Source organism: Nasonia vitripennis, chromosome 1 (genome assembly GCF_009193385.2).
Source record: "Nasonia vitripennis strain AsymCx chromosome 1, Nvit_psr_1.1, whole genome shotgun sequence".
Classification (NCBI taxonomy): Eukaryota; Metazoa; Arthropoda; class Insecta; order Hymenoptera; family Pteromalidae; genus Nasonia; species Nasonia vitripennis.
In genome coordinates, this window is record NC_045757.1 from 27,577,749 (window position 1) to 27,600,647 (window position 22,899).

General features: G+C 37.0%; 6 protein-coding genes across 13 annotated transcripts; 3 read left to right on the forward strand and 3 right to left on the reverse strand.

Moving 5' to 3' along the window:
- Window positions 1–1,274: 1,274 nt before the first annotated feature.
- Window positions 1,275–3,906, reverse strand: LOC100117616 (mpv17-like protein 2). Its single transcript, XM_001601098.6, has 4 exons — window positions 3,303–3,906; window positions 2,160–2,674; window positions 1,806–1,931; window positions 1,275–1,719 (listed from the first exon to the last, which is right to left on the reverse strand). Exons 1-4 carry the CDS (start codon window positions 3,325–3,327, stop codon window positions 1,702–1,704), a joined length of 684 nt encoding a protein of 227 aa, XP_001601148.1. The 5' UTR covers window positions 3,328–3,906; the 3' UTR covers window positions 1,275–1,701.
- Window positions 3,907–4,702: 796 nt separating this feature from the next.
- Window positions 4,703–6,609, reverse strand: LOC100119072 (60S ribosomal protein L37). Its single transcript, XM_001601012.5, has 4 exons — window positions 6,481–6,609; window positions 5,895–6,030; window positions 5,207–5,291; window positions 4,703–4,810 (listed from the first exon to the last, which is right to left on the reverse strand). The coding sequence occupies exons 1-4, from the start codon at window positions 6,481–6,483 to the stop codon at window positions 4,759–4,761; spliced, it is 276 nt and encodes a 91-aa protein (XP_001601062.1). The 5' UTR covers window positions 6,484–6,609; the 3' UTR covers window positions 4,703–4,758.
- Window positions 6,610–6,653: 44 nt separating this feature from the next.
- Window positions 6,654–11,572, reverse strand: Eif2b3 (eukaryotic translation initiation factor 2B, subunit 3 gamma, 58kDa). Of its 7 annotated transcripts, none has more exon segments than NM_001161593.1 (5): window positions 6,654–6,976; window positions 7,067–7,296; window positions 7,382–7,691; window positions 7,763–8,454; window positions 8,771–8,841. In NM_001161593.1, coding segments are annotated over 4 exon segments (1,374 nt in total). In that variant the 5' UTR covers window positions 8,440–8,454; window positions 8,771–8,841; the 3' UTR covers window positions 6,654–6,819.
- On the forward strand, window positions 8,838–11,254 carry LOC100678688. 2 transcript variants are annotated; one of them, XM_003427688.5, is made up of 3 exons: window positions 8,838–9,653; window positions 9,786–9,978; window positions 10,046–11,254. In XM_003427688.5, the coding sequence occupies exons 2-3, from the start codon at window positions 9,823–9,825 to the stop codon at window positions 10,955–10,957; spliced, it is 1,068 nt and encodes a 355-aa protein (XP_003427736.1). In that variant the 5' UTR covers window positions 8,838–9,653; window positions 9,786–9,822; the 3' UTR covers window positions 10,958–11,254. The 2 variants fall into 2 exon arrangements, with proteins under 2 accessions (XP_003427736.1, XP_016844355.1); XM_016988866.3 differs by having other exon boundaries at window positions 9,400–9,653; window positions 9,783–9,978.
- An 85-nt stretch (window positions 11,573–11,657) lies between the features above and the next one.
- Window positions 11,658–21,364, forward strand: LOC100119040 (rapamycin-insensitive companion of mTOR). The gene is made up of 18 exons (XM_016988865.3): window positions 11,658–12,045; window positions 12,126–12,176; window positions 12,809–12,965; window positions 13,047–13,312; window positions 13,401–13,816; window positions 13,918–14,274; window positions 14,451–14,845; window positions 14,984–15,641; window positions 15,770–16,448; window positions 16,605–17,188; window positions 17,258–17,524; window positions 17,624–18,078; window positions 18,156–18,258; window positions 18,331–18,438; window positions 18,511–19,650; window positions 19,873–20,167; window positions 20,474–20,747; window positions 20,827–21,364. Exons 1-15 carry the CDS (start codon window positions 11,985–11,987, stop codon window positions 18,934–18,936), a joined length of 4,983 nt encoding a protein of 1,660 aa, XP_016844354.1. The 5' UTR covers window positions 11,658–11,984; the 3' UTR covers window positions 18,937–19,650; window positions 19,873–20,167; window positions 20,474–20,747; window positions 20,827–21,364.
- LOC100119006 (prostaglandin reductase 1-like) lies at window positions 19,545–21,177 on the forward strand. Its single transcript, XM_001602809.6, has 4 exons — window positions 19,545–19,650; window positions 19,873–20,167; window positions 20,474–20,747; window positions 20,827–21,177. The coding sequence occupies exons 1-4, from the start codon at window positions 19,545–19,547 to the stop codon at window positions 21,175–21,177; spliced, it is 1,026 nt and encodes a 341-aa protein (XP_001602859.1).
- Window positions 21,365–22,899: the final 1,535 nt, after the last annotated feature.

Here is a 22,899-nt window from a genome sequence, read left to right on the forward strand (position 1 = left end):
GCCGCGCGTTGTTTATATTTACGTGTGCAATAACAGATGCATGTTTGCTATCTGGCGTCGAGCGGCGGTGGGAATTTTATAAGTAAGCCTGTCGCCGATCGTCAAACAGAGAGCGAGTCTCGCGACGAAGCGAGACTCGAGAGCGGCTTTTATAAATGCGAGATAAACAATAAGCGAGGGAGTCACGTACACTGCAGAGCAGAGCCTACTGTTGTTATATATTCGCGCAAACTCACGTGCGACGAGGCGCCGATGGGTTTATCGGTCGGGTTTTCTTTTTTCGCGAGAGGAAAAGCGATTAGAGGACGATTAGATAGTGTGATGTATATAAGGAGAGAGGCTATATAGTATAGGTTCGAAGCTGGGATAAAGATTCGCATGATTATAATGCAGGCGCTATACGCTTTTTCTTTTTTTGAAATGGGAGTGTGTAAAAAAGTTCAAGGTTCAATTCGTATATCTTTGATGGATTTATTGATTATCAGATTGCGTTGAAACGATCTACTCGTTATTTAATTTTGTTATCCTGGTTCATTATTGCATTATACAATAAGATATCGAATAAATTCTGATATACGCATCTTCTGTGCACGTGAATTATCGCAAGATCTTAAGTGCAGCGTGGTTAGAAATATAGGTACAACCCTATATACCGCTGATTGTATGTATACATGAATTATTGTTTTTATTCGGATTAATCATTTATTAAAAGGTATATAAATAAATAGATTAATTAATCGTCTTAAGCTGCGGAAATAAGTATAGCAGATATTTATAGCAGATGAATTGAATATATGAAGAAATGAAACTTGCAGATGCTTATATCGACAATTCAGTATGCTATATGACACACACACACACACACGATGCGCGCTTAAAAGCTTAAAGTATCATGTTCTTTTTTCTTGTGCCATATACGCGTGCGTGTATAGGAATTTCAGAAAAATAAAAACAAAGCTATAAAAATGGCTTGTTCGTTTAGAAAGTTTATCAGAAAGGCCTTAATCCATAGAACAAACAATTAACAGTATAGACTGGAAAGATGCAAAAAAATGAGACTGTAAACAGATAAGTAAGTAGCTTTTGTGCATGCGGTTAAAAATTTTTAACTTTTCTAGAGAAAAAGTAGTGTTTTTTTTTTTGCTAATGTCCAGTAGATCAGGCAACTATTCCTTTTCTAACTGTTGTATTTATAATACTATTTTAGGAAAGTTCAATAGAAGACATAAGAATAAAGGTATCGAGGGACGTTTAACGCAATTAATTCGTTTAAATAATTAGTATAAAAAAATTATTTATCTTCATTGTTTCTTGATAAAAAAGTACATATTGTGTCAGTGCGTCATTTTACAATTTTTGCTTTACTTCATACAATCACGAGACACGCAGCTCAAAAGCTCGTTGTCCCGTACAGTCGATTTCGTGTCTCCTCCTCTCCTAACTGTCTTCTTACGCCTTTATCTGATTAGGAATTTTCGAAATACTTTCCAAGCACGGAATGTTCTGGAGAAAAACCTTCCACAGTGCGATCCTGCGATGACGATGTCTTCGAGACTTTTCCGATGCGTAGAACATCTTATCTTCTCATCTGATAATTGCGGACGTTTTGGAAAATTTTGGCTCTGCGAACTCGAGCGCGACGTTGACCAGCGTCGCTGCAGTTCCTCCTTTTATTCTCTTTGTTTTCTGATTGGATTTCGTTCACTCGAATTCTGCGTCCTGGGGCACAAAAGGGTAGGAGCATTTTATTTTCGTATACTCATACTCAAACATTTATTAAAACAAACCGTTCGATTGAAACTCACGTATTTCATGTACGACAGGAACATGTCGTAGATCATCGTCATGAAGTTGATGTACATCACCCGATACTGCAGGGGTATCAGCATGAAGTTGATGAACTGCGTGGGAGGCCAGAACATGCAGTCCACCTAGGAACAAAGACAATTTTCTCGTTATCACAACGAATCCTTGCATTTCCCGAAGATATATCGCGGGCTTGGGGGAAAAATCAAGCTCTCGATCAGCTGCTCGTTTGATAAAAGCCACTACTTAGATAATGCAGGTATTTAAAATCTCTGATACGAGAATATCTCCTTATCTACCAACCGGCAATCGCGTCGTGTAACGCGATTACAATTACATAATTCAATGCGAACCTTCCAAGTGTCGACGAGCTTGAGCTTGACCTCGCTGTTGATCTCCTTGAGGTTCCTGTTCTCCATCACACCGAGTCCGAAGAAGAAGATCCCCAGACACGTAGGACTGGCGATGCTCTGGTCCAGCAATGTCTTCTTAACGATCGACACAGCGCTTCTTCCGGGCACGAATTTCTCGAGAACGGCGTAGAAGTAGTGATGAAAGGGGCCCTGGAGCAGACCCACGGTGGCCATGTTCCGCGTTCTGATCCAGTCGTAGCCGTCGGCCGTGTTGGCCGCGACCGGTGCCTCGTTCTTAGCGACTATTCGGACGACGCTCTGGAGGTTCTCCAACTCGTCGTCCAGGCTATTCGCAAGCTTCTTCGTGTGCTGGGACAAGACGTTCGTTGTTTGTTCGTTCGCCGCTGTCGATTTCGTCAAGTGCTTTTTGAGGAAGTCGCTGCGCTGCTGCATCAAGTCACCCGCGGCCATCATCATGCCGCAGCTCAAGGTATTCGTGAGCAGCAGGTATTTGCCTGTTCATTGAGAGAAACGATTGGTTCCAATTCGTGTATTGTTATTTTTTACGAGGCAGTATTAGAGGGAATGTTGACAACTGCGCGCGACTTTAGCTGATGTGATAAAGAAGAACACCATAATAGAGTTTACTTGGAACGATTAGCAACACTGAGAACGACGACCTTTCAGGACTTCAGATAAGAATGAAATCGTGTCAATATTTGAATTCAACTATTTCCAAATGTCGAATCCACTAGTATATACTCTGATTTTAATAATATCAAAAGTATGGTCATGCTGTACATCTGAAAAACGCGACAAAGTAAATTTCTCACTTCGCAGTAGTAAAAAAGTAGTTACGCCGCAGATCACGTCAGCCGCGCGACGTATACCTACATCGAATCTGCGCCATATTCGCTTGTTTACATCGTTTTCCCAGCGTTGATTCTCGTGAAAACAGATTTTCCCGACAAGGAGAGATTATTTATAGAAAACTGCACGACATCGCTTCCGCGCGCGTCGTTTTACGTCATACATTAGTATCGGCAGTGCCAAAATTTAATTTTAGTTATTCACCGAATCACGAACCAAGCGAATGAAGTTCTGCAATCTCTAGCAAATCATATTTTCTATTTTTCTACTCACCGAACATCTTACTGAAGACGCCCATGATCTATTTCACTCTCAGCTCCACGCAGTGTAAGTAAGTACTCGTTCTTCGAAGAAACGTTGAGAACTCAAATATCAGCCAAGAAATTCGAGCTACTTTGAAAAACAGCAGCGACCAAAATTCGCAGAAGTATGTATCCAAAAAAGCTTGTTACACCCAAAGGACACAACTGTCTGCTTGTTATCGGTCTTCGCGTCTTATCCTCCCTGACTGAGGTAATTAATAAACTTCTTGATTCTCTGGCGCTTGTGCAAACGGGAGGTCGGTTGACAGCAAAGTGGCATAACTTTCCGCACCGGCTTGCGATGAAGGGGAGAGCGAGTATAAGTCCCTCTGCTCTCCTCCTATGCGCACGTGAAAATCGGCTTTCGCTCTCTATACCGATCGACGGCGCGGCTCTCACGCTGACTCGAGCTCCTATATCTCGATCTCGTTGGCGGCTGTCGGAAGACTGGTGACTCGTCGCCGCGGCTCCTCGTTTAAATAGCCGCGCCAACGGACGCGTCTCTCTCTCTCTCTCTCTCTCTGCATTCATATAGATATATGTTATAATATATGCAGTGCAGCGTCGAAGACGGCGATGCACTGAGAGTTGGGTCTTCTATTTGAATGCGGATATTTGCAGGTATCGGCCGAATGCAAATTTGTACAAGTTATTGCAGATTTTCGCGCGTGTGGTTGACTTTTGGATTGATCGAGTACTTTCGATGTTCGCGCTTTATAGGATCGAAAGCACTTCTAGGAATCGTACTCTGCCTGTTTGTTGATAATTTTTGTAACAATGGATTTTCTTATACTTTACTATAAGCTGCGGAATGTATCGAATCTATTGTGAAGTTTGAAAAGACAACACTGTAGAGGAATATAGGTCCTAAGACATTTATCCTTTTTTTTGGAGCTATTAATGAACGTTATTTTTGCCAAATCATCTTTACTGTAAAAATAACAAAAAATATCAGAATAAGAATAGAACAAGTCGATCTCGATTTAATTACAAGTTCTGTCACGCGTTTATTTATAATGCGATTAAAGCGCATTTGGCATTAAACAGTTCGAAAATCAAAACAATGAAATACGTTTGCGCGCAAAATTCCGCTGATGACGAAAATGCAACTTTACTGCTTTTATTTACTTTTTCTTTTGTGAGTAAGCTATCCGTCGCTGTCTTAGGCGCTTGTAAATTACGCAGATAAGCTTTGATTATAGAAGACTTAGATGCTTCGATTGTCGAGTTTTATAGAGATATATAAGTACGTCGTTCTGACATAATGCCAAAGTCGACAGACTGGAGCTGAGTCGGAGAGTTAGCTTTGACCAAGGCTGCAAAGGATGAGGATAAAGAAGTGACGGGAAATTCAATGAAAAGAAAGTTTGGTTGCGATTTTTTTAGCAAAAACCTTAGGTTTTTTTATTTAAACAAGTTCGTTACAATTACTTGGCGGCAACAGCCTTGGGCTTCGGTAGTCCCTCCCTGAATCCGTTCCTGTAAAAAATAAAAAAAGAATTAGAAATAGATTCAAACAAAGCTTCGATCAATCGTTAGGTATTATTGGACAGTTTATTTCTTTATTATGGCGGAAAATTTTAAACATAAATTTTTATGGTAGGTCATGACAAAATTTTTTAAATTTGATTCTGTTTTGTTTAAATATAAACATTAGAAAATGTTTAACCATCAATAATCAATATTTTATGTCGAGGCTGCACTAAACCAAAATTATAAGTAATTTAATATTAATTAACTTTTTTCATTCCTAATTATGTTCAAAATAATAAAATAGAAATAATCACTACACATGGACCATTTCAATATAATTTTGAATAAATTATCTTCAAAATAAGTCACACATAAATCTACTTATAAATAAATGAGCCTCACCTGAACTTGCGGCGCACAATCTTCAGGGTACGCATGCGACCAGTACCAGTGGTCTTCCTCCTCTTAGCCTTGATGGACCAGTTGTCTGTTGAACAAAGCAAATACAAAATTTATTAGTTTTTGTAATCAAATTTTCTGTAGATTAACTGTAATTACATAGAGTATCCATGGTAATAAATCATACATAGCTAAACTTTCAATGTAATATTATATCTGACATTATTAACAATTAAAATAAAACTAAAATAAAATTAATTTTTGTTGCCATTAGTATTTAAAGTCTGCTCTGTAATATTCAAAGCAAAATATATATAGTTCAATATAAAGCCAATCAATAATCTAACACGCAACAATTGAGTTTTAAACCGATAAACTGCATTATTTTCTAATCATCAAAACTTTTTTCCAAATAATAATACGAAGCACATTTTACTGTCTTGATTAATCAACAGGTTTTAACGTATTTACTTTAACATAAATGCTTCAGAAGTTTTTTTAACAAAAGCATAACTCTTATACAAAAAATCATTTAGTTTATGCATGGTTATAATACATGAAATTAATCTTAAGAAATATGATATTGTTATTGGGTAATTGAAGTAGCAAACTTTTGTGTATTGAAAATTAAGTGATTTTTATGATAATGAGCTGAATATTGCCAAGAATATGTAATTAAAATAGTACTTACAGGAGCGCATCTTCTTCCTGGGGTAGCCACATTGTGCGCACTGTGACTTCTGAATGTGATACGAGCTGCGACCACACCGCCTGCACAGCGTGTGTGTCTTATTGCGCCGCTTACCAAAGCTCGATGTACCCTTCGTCTGTAAATTGAAAATAATTGTTGAAATTTAATGATCACTTCACTATGCACCCAAGCACTCTCAATTTGAGTTACACCAAATCAAACAATACTGCTAGTACCACATAGTAGAACCAGTACACTGTAGTTCTCAAAGTTGTTCAAAAGATCAAAATAAAGTAATCAATCGGGTAAAAAGTTACGAAACAAATGGATACTACGAACACCAATAATATGAATAACAATATTACTGGCAACAATTACTAAAGTGAGCGCATGTAAACACCAATCGCTCTCTAACCTATCAAACACTTTATCTTGTTAAATTGTAAAAAAAAGTTTCTGGGTCAATAAATATATACGGGTATAGTTTATACAAACTTTTCTCAGTAAATTGACAGTATTTGCTTGTTCGGTAGAATTGAGATTACAGTGTAATAATTAGATTTTATTTGCGAAAATTTGTCCTCACCATCTTGCACGAAGAGCACTTGGAAAAGAGACGAAGGGAACGTGAAAACGAACCGAACTAAACTCCGAGATATGCGCGAGTCGATCAGGACCGGATGCCGGATGTCAAGTTGGGTTAGTAAATTATCTTGCGCGAGAATTCAAAAGATTTGAATCAAAATAAAATTTATTTTTGTAAAATATAAATGGTTTATTTATATGAACTTTCAATTATCTTTATAAAATCAAACTAAAATATATATATATATATATATATATATATATATATACAAAATGAAGATAATCAGTGATGTAATAATTACAATTGCAGTAAACTTTAAAATAAAAATATATATTTTTATTAAATTTCCATTAGCCTATCAATATCGGTCAAAACTTCACGGTTGTGGATACTTCCAGATGGTACCACATGCTGTGCCCCTACTAAGCAGTCCTTCAACTGTGTGCCTTCTTCAATGGTGCTTCCATTGCAAATGATGCAATTCTCAATCACACATCTGCAACAAAAAAGAAATGGAATTCGTTAGAATTTATATTTTTTTATGTTTAACTTAGACATGAAAAAAAATTAAAATCTTCTATCTTACCTTTCCTTAATTGTTACATTGTTCATAATAACACTCTTAGATATTCTTGTTTTAGGTTCAACCACAACATTATTGCTAAGATAACTTTGTTTTAAAGAAGTTTTCTCACTGACAATTGCATTTTCATCAATTCTGCAACTTTGTAATTGTGTACTCTTTACTGTAGCATTTTGAGAAATGCTTGAACATGGCAAATCACCTTCTTTTTTCATTTCATACCAATCATTCACCTATGAGAAAAATACAAAAAATTTTAATTTCAGATCTACGATTGATTTGATTTGTTTTCAAGTATAATTCTTAGTGACTACTTACCACTGCGTTAGCCAAACTGTACATTTGTAATGTATTAGCACGCAGTCCAAATTTCCCATTCATGACATGAGCGTAACATTTAATGATGTCATTGTGATATGCGTCTTCTAAATCTGTTTCATGATCATTGAAAGATGACATGCTTCTTATTAACGCATCAAAAGGTTTTTCTAATGCGAATCTAAAAACATCCTTCTTTGTATCCATTTTTACAACAGATGCATTTTTATCCTCAGAAACACTTTTGGGTTTATCCAATTGTTTTTTAACTATGTACGGCAATAGTTCACCTTTCAGGGTACTAAAATTTCTATATAAAATGGTTTTGAATTAGCTTTACAAGTTTATACCATTTATACATTACATGTAAAATAAACTTACTTATGATGAACTAAAAAGTCCAAAACCCACTTGTTAATCACATATAAATGTGCATCCAACAATTTTGAGTAAACAGTGAAATTAGAATGCTTTTTCAATAACTTTGCAGGCATTTTTATAGATTCTTCAAAATCTGAAGCTGAAGCAAGAAAGACCATACGACCAGTTTCATTATCAATGCCAATCAAATCTCTCTCTGCTTTCTGTTTGCTTTTTGGGCCAGGTTGCACAAAATCTTGAGGTGTCTTAGCTGGTTGAAGAATCAATGCTGTCAAACTAGCATTGTGCTTTCTGTACAGGTTCAGGGTCTCGGATAAATCAATATTTGCAATCAAATCAGACGATACAACCACTAAGTCAGAATGGATTTTCTCATGAATCAGTCTAAGAGAATCAGCAGTGCCTATATCCTCTGCATCTGCAACTCCAACTATTTCAGCTTTGATGTTCAGATTAAGCTTATCAACAGCTGTAACAACATCTGATTTCACACATTCTGATACAACAACAATTGCTTCTGTAAATCCTGATTGTTCTAAAAGTTTCAGTGGGTACCATATCATTGGCATATTTGCTATTGGTAATAGACATTTTGGCCTCCCTGCAGTAAGTTCTGTCATGCGAGAACCTTTGCCACCAGCAAGTACCACAGCTTGAAATTCATTTTGTTGAACCATTGTAATAAATCTGAACTATAAAACATGTAAAAAAATATTAGCAGTTACAAAACCGAAAGAAGATAAATAATTCTTAAAAATTTACAAATTAAGTCAATATGAATAGTGTTTAAAATTTTAATGATGAGATAGGAAGAAGATATTGTGTAATGTTTTGTTTGTATTAAAAACACAATTTACTATTATAACCTATAAATATGTAACTTAGACATATTGACAAGTATAATAAATCATTCAAAATTATACCGAATGATGAATAATTTACTTATGATAGATACAGCAAAATAGTATTTAACAATTAAGCCAGATTTATTTATAGACTCAAATATACAGTTTAAAAATGTCCAAATATATGCTTTATTTTGAAACCATCTTACAAAAACCTAACCTATATTCTACATTGATGTCTGACTCAAGTAAAAACTTGATTATAAAGTCCATATACATATATAACATGAATATACGTATTTTCCCATTATATAGTGATCCTATTATAACTAACTAACAAAGTTAAGTGATATTAATTTTAAATTACAATAAAATAAAAAGCTTAATAACTTTAGTATATTATTTAATTAGTTTTCATTTTATAGTTTGGCTACTTATACGCTTTTTTACATTTTTTTACACTTAATATTTTTGTAATTTTTTATTAATTTTTTTATTGATATGCGTTCCAAGAATAAGAAAATAATGTTTAATTTTAATATTTAGAATACAGTAATTTAAAAAAATAGGTTTGTTTGTCCTGTCAGTATTGTCATTATGATAAGTCGCGTTACAAAGTCAAGATTTATATACCTTTATAGTTTTGAATTTGTTTTCAATATAATATGCACAAATTATTAATGAATGGAAAAGTTAATCGCATTATACTTAATATAACCCATTCTATTGTTAGTAATCTATATTTGATAACACAACAACATTATAAATCAACTATGACCATTTGTGACAAACATATTACTGAAAGTAGGAACTCCAGTTGCCGATGACCGATTGGTCGCTGCCATTTTATATAGCGAGAAGCCTATATATGTAGATTTGACTGTTCAGTTTCATCAACAAAACCACAAAATATTGAGATAAACCATTTTTTTAAAAGCTAATGTACAACGGTTAAAAAAATGATGTCTTTGGTTTTTGAATGATATCTTGGCTTTCTTGAATAGAGTAACCGTAGTCATTTAGTTAATATACATACACGTTAGAAGGTAAACAAAAACACTATCATTAATTAATAAATTTGTTTCTAAACGTAATAAAATATTAGTTTTATTAAAAATATATTAGCATAATTTATTTAAATAAGTGCAGTTTTGATGAATGTTATTTTTTTTTAGTAGCATTGGATTGAAAAGTATCTAAATTAAACAAACAAGCATGCCTCCGTGTTCATACAGAAACTGTCAAAATTCTTCAAAAAAAAAATTGAAGATGAACAGTTTTCCACGTCACAATCCTATTCTGATGGCTAAATGGATAAAAAATATGGACATGAAAGATTGGAAATACCATCAAAGTGCTGTCTTGTGCGAGGTTGGTGATATAATAGATGAATTTTAAAAATAAAATTTTTGCACTGTTAAATAATATAATATTACAGGCTCATTTTGAACCTCATATGTGGGAAAAAGTTAGAGTTGATGGTACAAAGAAATTGAAATGTGATGCTGTACCAACAATTTTTGGTGACCGCATTGTCAAAGAGACAAAAGTATTAGGCATTCCGCATACAAATTTGACTAATGATGTTTCACAGCCAGCAGTGATAAATGTTGCAAGTACAACTGGATCAACAGACTCATTATCAACGTTAAAATTGCTATCATCTGATGATACAAAAGAAACCAATTCTGCAAATAGTGTACAAGTTGAAGTGTACAACTTGAACAGTCAAGGAAAAGTAGTTCAATCTACATTGACTAGCATTTTAAAACCTCAAGATATTTTAAATCAATTGAGAATGGCAAATAGTAAAACACCAATAATTATTCCTGGACCTTCAAGCATACATAAAGCAAAAGTCCAAATAACCGATTCAGAATCAGTTAATGATACAACTGAAACAAAAGAATCAGAATCAGACTCAGATACTTCAACAGCACAAACTACAGGTATCATTTTAAATAAAGCTGAAGCGAAAAAAATTGCAGATGAACGTTTTGAGAAAATGGATAAACTGTTACTAAAACAGCTAAAGTTAAACGATACATTGAGAAAAAAATTAGTATCGGTAAATCATAAGCTACAACAATTAGCCAAAGAAGAAAAAATAGATCATAAAACATACTTAACAGATGTCTTTACTGATGACCAAATAAGAGCTCTTGAATTAAGGCATAATAATCCAAAATCTGTTACTAGTTGGTCTCACAAAACAATGATGAAAGCCATTAAGTTGAAACAAGAATGTGGGACCCGAGGTTATGAAGAATTATTAAGACAAAAGATGCCATTGCCTTCTATCCGAACAATATCAAGATGGTGCACAGCAAGAAATATACCCATTCCTTGAGACCAAATTTAATTTTGATTTAATTTTTTTCTTTTTGATGATTATTAGTGTTAGTAAATTATAATAAGTACACAGTATAACAGAATCGTTAAAAATGCAAAATCAAAATGAATATATTTTCTAATTATTGATGATAATCACTACTGTTTTTCTACATTGTACATACATCAAAGGCTATTTAAAAGTGATATATGTGTATGTATGTATGTACATATGCACACAAAAAATGTAATGTAAATGTTGTCGATATTTTGTACCTGATGTAAAAATAAAAGTATAGCTATTATATCAAAGAAATTAAGTAAGTATTCTAATTTAACACCATCAAATAAATGTAATATTCAAATTCTCAGCTATCCTCCCGCCTATTCCGCAAATATCCTGATCCCACGCCATACGAAACAGGAACAGACCTATTTATTCAGTGCATATATAGTATAATTCGCACTGTGCCGGGTGCCCACATGTCTGCATCGGTAACGTAGGCCGGGGTATATTAACAACATAATATAATACTATATACATATTACACTAGAACGAGACAGAGCTAATCGAATCCAGCCCAAATCTATATCTATATGTAATATGTATACTTGTAGTATCGTATTCGCAGCGCACGATGATGCACACACGCATTTGGCCGTCAGGAGCCGCCACATCGAAATAAGTGCAGTTCAGAGTGTTCAGACTTCAGTGTTCTGTGTTCAGTGCAGACTGCAGTCAGTTGTCGTTGTCTGCTGATTGGTGCGTCGTCTCACGGTGTCGTGAACTGACAACAACGCATGCATGCCTCATTCGAAACTGGATTATTCGTGCTATAGTGCATCAGTCCGCGGCGGCAGTAGTATGCGCGTGAACCTCATCATAATCTGCAGCAATAGTAGCAGCGGGACGACGTCTTCGCCGCAGAGGCGACGGCAGTGTTAGCAGGTAGCGGAGATGATGTCCACCGGCATCGTCGAACACCAGCCGGATCCTCGTCCTCGCCGTCGCTAGTCTCTGTACCGGCGCGGCGACCGATGCAGCTATGGCAATCTCGAGCTGGATGATCTGGAACCGCAGCCTTCGCTCGAACACTCCACACCGGCGTACGTCCTTGAATGATAAATCTTTTTGTTTGTTCGTCCGTGTTTTTTCGCTTTCTAACGCTAAACTGCTTCGTTCACAGGTCACAGGCACGATCAGGAGGAAAACTGCGTGGAGTTCGATCTGTCAAAAGGTTAGGATCCTAATCTCTCCGGTTTCTTGCCGCTGAGAGAGTCCTGCGTTTCACAGCTTCTTCCGAGAATCGGTGGCTTTCGAGTATCCTTGCACCGATGGGTCTCGATGGTACCGAGTCTCCAAGGAGCATCAGAAAACGCGACATGTCGTGTATTTTCAGAGCAGTCAAGTGCACAAGTTACAATGTAGACTCTCATATCGCGCTCTTGTTTTTGTTTTTTCTGCCTATATTGTTAACAATGGTATTTTTAAAGCGTGATCTTAAAAAGTTTGGGTTTGGAGTCAGCTTTGTTTTGAAACTGCAGAGAATTGAATGGGAAACTATTTTTAGGCATTTTGTTATATAGTGGAAAAAGTGTAATTGGGTGACTGCTCCAATTTTCAGAAACTCAATAATTAACTTGTTACAAAGTTTGTTGATAGTTGTACAGTCGAGGACCTGACTTTATTTCAATACGTGGCTGTCGGTAATGAATAGATATCTTGTTGTAGAATCTTTAATGTAATTAAAGTTCTTGAAAATATTAATTTTAGATTTAGTAATTGAAAATTAAAAATAAGCATAAGTTTATTTATAGAATCATATTTTAGTATAAGACTGACTTTGAACTTATTTTTAAATTTATCCAGATTTCAAGGAGAACATCACAGAGGCTTTATCTAACCTGTGCCAGAGACATGGGGTATCCGACGCTAAGAAATTGGCATACCTTAATGCTATTGTCAAACTCGTTACTGAGACTGAAGTTCCGGAATATGGATACAGTGCAGATGAATTATATTGCTGGTAAGATACCAACATTGTATGATAGTGATAATTAAATAATTAAGCTAGATTTCAATTATTAATATTATTATTGTCTTTTAGTCTACGTGTGGGACTGGTTCACCAAGCGACACAAGTTAGAGCAGCTGCACTCAGGGCAATACGTTACATGCTCAAAAAGGAGCAGGATGTAGTAGCAATCAATAGACTGCAGTATCCATATTTCATTGCTCGTAGTATGGATATTAATATCCGCAATGAAATGGAACGGATACAAGCATTAAGACTTCTCAGGAGAATACTCGTCCTCGCTCCAAAACATTTTAGTCCAACATTAGCCAGATCACTTATCAGCATTACTCGTGGAGGTATTAGGAACAATCAACGACAATTTTCATAAATATATTACAACCATTTTCAAAGTCATAAACTAATCAAAATAATATGAATTAAAAGGTATGGAAGAAAAAGATCGAGCGTTTCGAGTATTCCTAGCAGTGCTTTGCGAACTGGGTGTTCTAAATTCAAATGTACTGATCAGCTGCGGTGGAGTAGGCACTTTGGCTCGTGCTGCCACAAGCGGCCAGAGTCCCGCCATCACCGAAGCAGTGGTCGGCGTACTGCTGCGATTGCTCTGCAATCCGGAAACGCGGACCAGCGTGTCCTTATTGTGCCTCGCTGCACCTTACTGCGAACTCGAATCCGTGGGCCTCGAGCGATCAAATGAGGACTGGGATCAGCGATTCGCAGCCAGCAAACATGCTCTATTAAGCGTGCTCAGATCTTATTCGGGTGTTATACACTTTTGCCATCCAAACGAGAACTCGGGTCTCAAGGCCATTTCGGATATTCTGTACGTCGAGCAATTAGAGGTGCGGTACATTTTTTTCGTTATTTTCGTTACGGGAAATATCTCAAATACTTGCATTAAATCTTATGAAATAACTTATATAATTATTTTGTATTTGTTTAGGTGAGAGGTGCCGTTTTAGAGCTACTTTATGAATTATTGGGATTGCCTTTGCCAACGTGGACAGATGAGCCTGACGTAGCGCTTGCGGCTGTCGATCCAAGTCGCTTTCAAAACTCGTGGAAACTGTCAGAAGGATTTGTCGCGGCCGAGGGTAGGACCATTCTGCCTTCCTTGTCATCACACTGTCCAAATATTACGGAATTGCATCTAGGGTTATTAGTGTACATTTTACTGGAATGCGGTTTACACAGAGCGCTAGCTGAGACTATTGTCTCGTCTGACACTTTCATTTCCGTCAGAGCAGCCGTGTTACTCGGCGCATTGTTGCATTTAGCTCACTCGCTTCTACCACCTGAGGTAAGCATTTTTTATTCGAAAAGAAAACAGGATAACTGTTTTAATAATAGTCATACATAAGTACTAGAATAATTACTAACTATTTATTTCTGCGAAACATAATTATTTTAAATAAAATACATTTTTAATAAATGATCTCAAGTCGGATTCTTATTTCATATTAATTTGCTTCATAGGTATGCGACATGACACCACCACTGCCAAACCTACTGGAGCAAGCTAGCGTCGGTCGTCACCAGGCGCTTGCCGCCGTGGCAATTTTGGGACGGATGCACTCGTTGATGCGCCGCAAACCAGCGCCGGCTAGTCTTTTTATGGATCGGCTCCTGCAGGCGGGAGCTTGGCTTCGGCCAACCATGCCGCATAATTTGCGCCGACAGTCCTCGATCCGGAATTGGTTGCGCCGCGAGTCACCGATGCAGCAGTTGCTTAAGGATTCGCAAGTCCTCACTAATAAGGACGCGCTCGCTTGGAACTGGGCCGCTGTGAGGTCTATACTTAGGTCCCAGGACAATGCGTTTAGTTTGTTACATGATTCGGACCACCGAATGTTTATCAAGAAACTCGTCAAGTATGTTGCTTTTGTATACACGGACGCATTAAAATCTTTATTTTCATTTTAATAGTTTATTAAGTACAATATATTTTTTTAATTAATTGAGTAATTTAAAAAAAAAATAATTTAGTAAAATAATGTTTTATATTACAGATATTTTAAGCCATCATCAAATCAGTACAGCCGAATCGAGCTCTCCACGAATGCTTTGATGGCTCGTGAAACAACATTAGCAGGATGTGAGCTGATTAACTTGCTCCTCGATATTCACGAACCGGATGGTACGCGTTTTCTAAACGAATTAATTGCTGACATTGCTGATCAGATGACATCGATACGTTTAGCTCAGTCAGCCCACGACTGTCTGTTTTCACCGCGACATGTTTCCACCACTTGCTGCCAGAAGTACTTCTTATTTATTGGTCAGCTTAGCCATTCGTTGCGTGGAATCGCCACACTCCGTACATTCAATCTTCTCGAGAAACTCCAGGATCTCGCTGTGACTACGAAACACGATTGCTACGTAAAACTAATTATTTCAAGTCTAGACTACATGCGAGACGGTCCGAATCGACAAGTCATGACCAAAGTAATTCAAAATTCGACTCTGGAGAGCACGAGAATGTACGCTACGCAATTTCTCAGAATTATTCTGAGGGCTAAAATGGTCGACGCACATCAGTGGGCCATCGGGCTGCTGCTCAATAAGCTCAGCGACAGCAGCAGAGTCGTCGCGCTCGCGGCTCTTGAGGCGCTTCATGAAGCCTGCGAAGAACCTGAGTATCTCGAAGTTGTGCTCCAGAAATCAGAGGTAACGATGATTTGATTTCGTTTATAAATGCTGTATGGCTTCATACGATCTTAATGTTAATGTTATAAATTACGACACTTTTTATATTTATTAAATGATGCGATCGTTAATTGTATTTTTACCAACAGGATAAATGGTCAAGTAATTGGGATCAATGGCTGCACAATCTTGGCGATAAAGGCCACCTCTTGAAAATCCGCTTGTACTCTTTGCGATCATCTTTCGGAAATCTTCCATCAGCTGCAGAAGAATTAGAGAGATGGATCAAACCTAGTGGGCTGGCAGAGCGTTATGCGGGCCTCGTCGAGGGTGAGATTCACGATTCACTAACGCGTCGACAGCGGGGTGAAAATGGCTGTTATATTCGGCGCAGTAATGGTAATCCCGTGATGCCTAAGGACGTCTTCGTACCGCCTCACATGATTGGTCAACTTGTACAGCATGATCATGGAATGCAGCTACTGTTGCGTAGGAATGTGCTGCAAAGGTTCGCCCGTATTGTGCAGCGATTTAGGATGGAATGCGTCAGCAACGGTTCTGGTGGTCAGAGCCGAGAAGATAGAGCTGCTAAGGAGGATGGTAAAGTTGACGAGAAAAAGAACGACGCAGAAGGTGGGATTAGCAGGCTGGAGACTATCCTGGATTCAGAAATTGCTGATAAAGCAGATATGCACACGCCGCTGAAGTGCGAACCGATGGTCGAAGTTAGGAGAAAACTTAGTCAAGATGATTCAAGAAGGACGACACCTGAGAGAAGCTGGAGAGGTGAACTCGATATGCGTGAAGAGTACGCTTGTGGTTTAGAAGGTACGTTGATATAATAACAGCAATATGAAGTCGATGCTATCATAAAAGTCTGGTTCATTCAGATATTTATATAATTGGCGAAAGCAGCAAAGAAACATTTTCTGTAGTTCTATTTACTGAATTAATAATTCCAATACTTCTTTTTTCCTTATTCAGGTCGGATTCTTAAAGTAAAATCAGCATTATGGGCACTTGGCCATGTGGGTACCTCAGCGCTGGGTGTTGAGCAGCTGACTAACCTGGGCATAATCGAATTACTTACGTCCATGGCCGAATCCAGTCCTCACTACTCGGTTCGCGCGACTGCCATGTACGCTCTCAGTTTAGTGAGCACAAGCCGCGCCGGCGCGGATATTCTCACCTGTTATAACTGGCCTTGCGTTCGCTACAAGCGTGGTGCTTATTGGCCGGTTGTCCAGCCATCGTCCACAAGTAGCTCTATGTCTGGCAGCAGTCAACAACAGTCAGCCAGTCCAGTCTCAGTTCAACGACACCACCGTAGTCTCAGTGATGGAAAGCCTGAGCTGCCCCCTGAGCCGGTGCTACGCCGACAACGGAACAGGTCGGAAAGTGCGGCGACAGATATTGAACCAAGGAGATACATGTTGCCTGAGAGAGGAGAGACACCTAGTCCATTGTCTAGTGCGCAGAGGCTCAGTCAACAGGATGCAGAGGGATATGCAAAATTGAGGAGTTTACAACGGCATCGTCGGCCCAGTTACTCGCACAGTAGTCTTGAGGTGCGTTATTTTGCACTTGACAGTTAATAATAGTAATAATCGAATCAATGGTTTACATTTATTTCACAGATGTATAGTTTGGATGGAAGACTGTCTTTGCAAAGCTTATCAGAACTTGAGTCGTCCCGTAGCTGGATTGCGGAAATTGCTGCAACACCGACACAGCAACCTACTGTCACAACACCGGAAGAAAGCAGCAGTGATTCGAATCCACGCTATATGGGTATTAGTCTACCACGGAAGCTTCATGCGATATTCCCCGAAGCTACACCATCTGAGATACTCCGTGATAAAGTTAATAAATCTAGACCGGTTTTCGAGTCTAAACGCACTCAGGTACATAATATATTCATAAATATAGATGGTAATGCAGCTATACATTATCGGCACTATCAATGTTCAATAATAATCATTTATTATTCATTTTTGTTTCAGAATACAAGCGAATCATCGATTCTGCAGGAAGATACGAGAATGATAGCTCGATTGCTTCGACCTGAAAGAGAGCAACAACGGATGCAAGAACAAATGTACGAGAGCGATTCTGATCGTTTCTCTCCGATTCCCACAATAATCCTCGATGACCGAGCAAAAGCGAACGTTGATGTGATTGCGTCAAACAAACTAAGCATAAACGAAAGCGATTCAGAGTGCGTATTAGCGACAGTGAATAATCGACTCGTACTGCCGGAGGACAGCAAGCCAAAGCAAAGAACGATGTCAACATCGAGACAAAATCCAAGTGACATGGACGAAGAATCAAGCTCTGAGTATGAAGCTACAAGTGATCACTCGCGCATCTGTCTTGTTTGCTTCAGAGAAAAGAGCGTCTCAAACGATTCGGTCGGGACTGATGTCGATTTTCGTCGAACTGTCGATAAGACTCGAAGGTAATTAGAGTTAAAAACTTTGTTTTTTTTAGAAAAGTTTATCCGAATTAATAATAAATACTTTTATTCATTTACAGAGATATTTTGAGACATACGCAGCGTTTAGCAAATCCAGTCTTCTCTAGACATAGTCAACAGACGCTACTTAGGTTAAGACAGCAATATCCCAATATTTTTCAGGTAGTTAAACTTCTTCCAATTACATTCAAATAACTTTAGAATTTGCGAAATCATAATTATCTTTACGTGCAGGATGTATGTATATACTCTGAGGTAGCTTCACGTTTGGCAAATAATACCTACAGAATTACTGCGAGGCGTTTTCTTCAGGAATTATTCCTAGATTCTTCTTTTGATACAGTAAGTATGAAAGGTTCTGCTGTATCTGTTTCTAAAGCTCACAACATAAATTAATGGAATTTAAATTTACAGCTTTATGAGGAACCTACGACGATTCTTAAAATGACTGTGAATGCACCCGAGGATAGTCAATCATCGCATGTTCCTAAAACACACGCGGCGGTCGTCGTCAGCCCGTCGCACAAACAGTCAAAGCCTTCGGAGGCAAAAGTCAACGGTAGACTAGCCCTTCCAACGGATCCACAACCGGAACATTTATCCGTGGTCACTGAGGAAACGGCGGCGACGATGGCTGCCGAGTCTCCAAGTGTCGAATTCATCGTCAATTCGCAAAAATCGTCGACTGGCGGCGATAAGCGATTGCTGGCGGAGCAGCGCCGCAGCGACGAAAAAATAATCGCGGAGATCTTGAAGCCCGAGGAACGGATGCGAATCTCTAAGAGTTCTGATAAGATGTTGAAAGCGACGGGCATCAACACTGCCATCAGCCTTGAGTAGTTACTTCTTTCGAACTTTGATAATTGTGTACATATTTTATAAATCAAAGCGTAGGAATATGTGATTGTAAAATAAATCGAGAAATCACTGCCAAAATCTTGTTGTTTTCAGTATGAAAAAATTGTTTACCTTAACTTCTTATTCCTCATCGAGCCTTGAAATGTTACGTATTAAGAACAATCTTTGTGAAAACCATATTAGTGATAATAAATGTTTATTTAATTAATACTAAACATCGTGTAATTTTTCTTGCATGTTTACACTATTGTTTTAAAAAGTCATGTATAATTTGAAATTGTGTTAAAAATAATGTAATGAACCGACAAGTAAGAGATGGCGAAGGCATCGCTGAATTGAGTATAGTATGGTCCAGTTTGTAACTAAAATGATAAACTGATACGGTAAAAGCTATAGTATGAAATCTTTGCTCGGCCTTGATTTGACGCCAGCTGTTGATAAATATCGCAGTCAGTACAAGGTATATACGCTACAGATAACCATTGTGACTAGTTATTTTACTAAAATTCAGATCTTATTGAAATAGAATCGAGAGAAATCAACAAGTTTTTGAAATTAGTAGCAGCAGGTAGTAGAAAAGGTGTGTCGCTATGGTTCGTGCCAAAAAGTATGTGTTCAGAAAATATTTCTTAGGAGAACCAAAAGCAAGCGATTTTTCGCTGGAGGAAGAAGATTTACCTGATATCAAGGATGGAGGTTTATACTTTTAATTAAATAAGAATGTTCGCAAAAATAATGCTTTTTTTATATTTCAAAAAATCCTGTTTGTAGCAAAATAGTTACCTCGTCTACTGTGATCCGGTGCATATGAATTATTTAACAAGTGTATACAGCCCTTCAAAACTTATAGCAGTTTTATTATTATTTGCTATAAATTTTGCCATCAGGTTTTATACATTATTCTTTCGTTTGTTATAGAATTCCTCGTCGAAGCCGAATATCTCTCTGTGGATCCATACATGCGTAAAGTCTCGTCCAGCCTACCTTTGGGCACGACGATGTTGGGCAGCCAAGTGGCACGAATCGTCGAATCGCGCAATCCAGATTACTCCGTGGGTAAGCACATAGTCGGCTACATGGGCTGGAGAACGCACACAATTATGCACCCGGATAATTTCGAGGCTCATTCATTCCTTGGCAGGCTACCTTATCTCATGCCGGACTTAGGCGATCTGCCGGTATCTGTGTCACTTGGAGTTTTGGGACAACCAGGGTATAGGATTGTTGAAATATATGTAACAGATAAGATTGGTTAAATAACATGCTTTTTTTAAAGACTTTTATTTAGATGTGATTTGGGAATGACTTTTTATAAAATGAAACGATGATTTTAATATATCATTGATGATTTTTGTCATTGATGATCACGTCGATTTATGTCAATATTTTGAATCACCTATAAAAAAGCTTAGACAAAATGAATAACTGCAATACATTAAGATAGCCTATGTAAAATATAGATGCATGATTCAAGTATATTTCAGTGTATGCGAATAAGCCAAATTATTTATATTTACAGATTGACAGCTTACTTCGGATTAACAGAGATTTGCAAACCTAAAAAGGGCGATACAATCGTAGTCAGTGGAGCAGCTGGTGCAGTTGGTTCCCTCGTCGGTCAAATGGCCAAATTATACGGTTGCAGAACCATTGGCATTGCTGGTTCTACTGCCAAGTGCGTTTGGCTTATAACCGAACTTGGTTTCGATGCAACGATCAACTACAAAGAAGACGATCTTTTCGAAAAATTGAAGGATGTTGCTCCGATGGGTGTTGACATCTACTTCGACAATGTAAATTTTACAGTCTTATATATGAGTGTACAAAAAAAAAAATGATTTAATTGTACAAAATTATCGTTTTCAACCCCAGGTGGGCGGAGAAATTTCCAGTGCGGTAATATATCAAATGAATACTTTCGGCCGAGTGGCCGTCTGTGGCAGCATATCCTCGTACAATCACCCAGATCCGAAAAATCTACCGAAGTGTACAATTATTCAACCTCCGATTGTATCAAAGCAGCTGTCCATCCAGGGATTTCTGGTCGCGCGATGGAAGGACCGCAAGGACGAGGGTTTGGAAAACATCTGCAAGTGGTTACGAGAAGGAAAACTCAAACACAAGGAGTCTGTCACAGAGGGTTTTGAGAATATGTTTGAAGCATTTAGGGGTATGCTTAAGGGAGATAATTTTGGCAAAGCGATTGTCAGGATTAAACACTAAACGATAACTTGACACACGTTAATATATTTGATTTACATATTATCATAAAGTATATTTTTTATATCTCGAAAAAGTGCCTGGCAATATTATATAATATAATCTTGTTATATAGCCGTATGTAAGACTGTATATATAATACATATAGAGTTGTTAAAAAAACTCACTTTAATAAAATGCGGTGCACATATGTGAGTATTTGATAAATACCAAAAATTGATTTTTTATCTTGATATAAATATAATAATGAAATTTTAATGTTTGGCAAATGAGAAAATATAAACAACCAATTTCCACAAAATTATTAAAAGTTACATGATTCAACTTGCGCGCCATGCGCGGCCGTACGGCTGCGTTGGCTTGCCGCCTTGTCCGCAAAACGCTCGTTCTTCGCGTTCGTAATACCTGTCGGTGCTTATACAGTATTATCCTGTTTATTTTCAATATTGTTGTCAAAGTTTTGATTGGTATTCTTCTGGAGGTTATCAACACTATCATCAAAACTACTGGAAAATTAGTAACTTATTTGTATTTGTATCAATTATTTATTTTTGTTTGTAGATATTCTTAAAATATATCTTATTTTAATTTTATTTTATTGTAATTTCAGATAAATAATACAACACTTTTGTATCGCAGTTTTCAAGACTAAGTAAACTAAAGGATGATATTTCGTTTGTAGGATTTCAATTAGAATATTAGAAAATTGATTGTTTAGGTATTTAGCATAGTTTAGAGGGATGTAGTACGCTACTTAGAGCTTTTCTTCAATCTCAGCAATTTTCTTTATTGAGTTTAGGTTTTTCGAGTTCAGTATATACACGGATTGTATTCAGCGATTACGTATTTCTTAAATTATGCATTTTTTATAATTTAATTTAAAAAGTGGTTTAATTTTGTATATATGTATGAGATAAAGGCCAAAATATAACTTTCAGCTTTTAATAATATAGGAAAATTGCTGAAAATAATTGGGTTGGATGGGGCACGTTGCACCGAAGTTATTATTGAATTTATGTATCAAAAAATCGCTTTTAGGGTTGTGTATGTCAAAAAATGTTAAAAAAAATGTTTGTCACGGTAAAAATTTGTATTTTGAAAATATTTACAACTTTTAGATTTAACATTTTCATGTAAAACGTAAATCCGTAATGTTTTATGGCAAATAATTGGTTTTTTAGCTGCATAAAATCGATTTTGGGCTGTTAACTCGAGTTATAAGCATTTTCATGATTTGATGTCAATAGAAAAAAGTTGTATTTTACAAATGTCTACAACTTTAACATTTAATATTTTAATGTAAAACGTAAATCCGTAATGTTTTATGGCAAATAATTGGTTTTTTAGCTGCATAAAATCGATTTTGGGCTGTTAACTCGAGTTATAAGTATTTTCATGATTTGATGTCAATAGAAAAAAGTTGTATTTTTCAAAGATCTACAACTTTTCCATTTAAGTGTTTTTTGTAGAACGCTTGGATTTAAAGTTACAGCCCAAAAACCGTTTTTAGCGATTTTTGAAGGTGGCCCCATTTCGTATATATGTTAGGAATCAGGCCCAAAATAGGACCGTCAACATACTATTATGAGACGAGTTTCCAAAAAAATTTTCAACCCGATTGACTAAAGTCTCTCAGAGATAATCGCATCACAGGAAAATTTGTATTAAATTTTTACAAATTGTGCCCGCATTTCAAAACGACGTAGAGGATCGGGATAAAAAAAA

Coding starts and splice junctions, on each gene's coding strand:
- LOC100119040 (XM_016988865.3), top strand. CDS start 11,985: ATGGCAATCTCGAGCTGGATGATCTGGAACCGCAGCCTTCGCTCGAAC. Junction 15,642..15,769: donor TTGTGCTCCAGAAATCAGAG/GTAACGATGATT, acceptor TTTTACCAACAG/GATAAATGGTCAAGTAATTG. Junction 16,449..16,604: donor GTACGCTTGTGGTTTAGAAG/GTACGTTGATAT, acceptor TTCCTTATTCAG/GTCGGATTCTTAAAGTAAAA.
- Eif2b3 (XM_032598656.1), bottom strand. CDS start 8,439: ATGGTTCAACAAAATGAATTTCAAGCTGTGGTACTTGCTGGTGGCAAA. Junction 7,692..7,762: donor GACTTTTTAGTTCATCATAA/GTAAGTTTATTT, acceptor CATTTTATATAG/AAATTTTAGTACCCTGAAAG. Junction 7,297..7,381: donor ACAGTTTGGCTAACGCAGTG/GTAAGTAGTCAC, acceptor TTTTTCTCATAG/GTGAATGATTGGTATGAAAT.
- LOC100117616 (XM_001601098.6), bottom strand. CDS start 3,327: ATGGGCGTCTTCAGTAAGATGTTCG. Junction 2,675..3,302: donor CGTCTTCAGTAAGATGTTCG/GTGAGTAGAAAA, acceptor CTCAATGAACAG/GCAAATACCTGCTGCTCACG. Junction 1,932..2,159: donor AGCTCGTCGACACTTGGAAG/GTTCGCATTGAA, acceptor CTTTGTTCCTAG/GTGGACTGCATGTTCTGGCC.
- LOC100119072 (XM_001601012.5), bottom strand. Junction 5,292..5,894: donor CAGGAAGAAGATGCGCTCCT/GTAAGTACTATT, acceptor TTTGTTCAACAG/ACAACTGGTCCATCAAGGCT. Junction 4,811..5,206: donor ATTGTGCGCCGCAAGTTCAG/GTGAGGCTCATT, acceptor TATTTTTTACAG/GAACGGATTCAGGGAGGGAC.
- LOC100119006 (XM_001602809.6), top strand. CDS start 19,545: ATGGTTCGTGCCAAAAAGTATGTGTTCAGAAAATATTTCTTAGGAGAA. Junction 19,651..19,872: donor ACCTGATATCAAGGATGGAG/GTTTATACTTTT, acceptor CGTTTGTTATAG/AATTCCTCGTCGAAGCCGAA. Junction 20,168..20,473: donor GGAGTTTTGGGACAACCAGG/GTATAGGATTGT, acceptor TTATATTTACAG/ATTGACAGCTTACTTCGGAT.
- LOC100678688 (XM_003427688.5), top strand. CDS start 9,823: ATGCCTCCGTGTTCATACAGAAACTGTCAAAATTCTTCAAAAAAAAAA. Junction 9,979..10,045: donor AAAGTGCTGTCTTGTGCGAG/GTTGGTGATATA, acceptor ATAATATTACAG/GCTCATTTTGAACCTCATAT.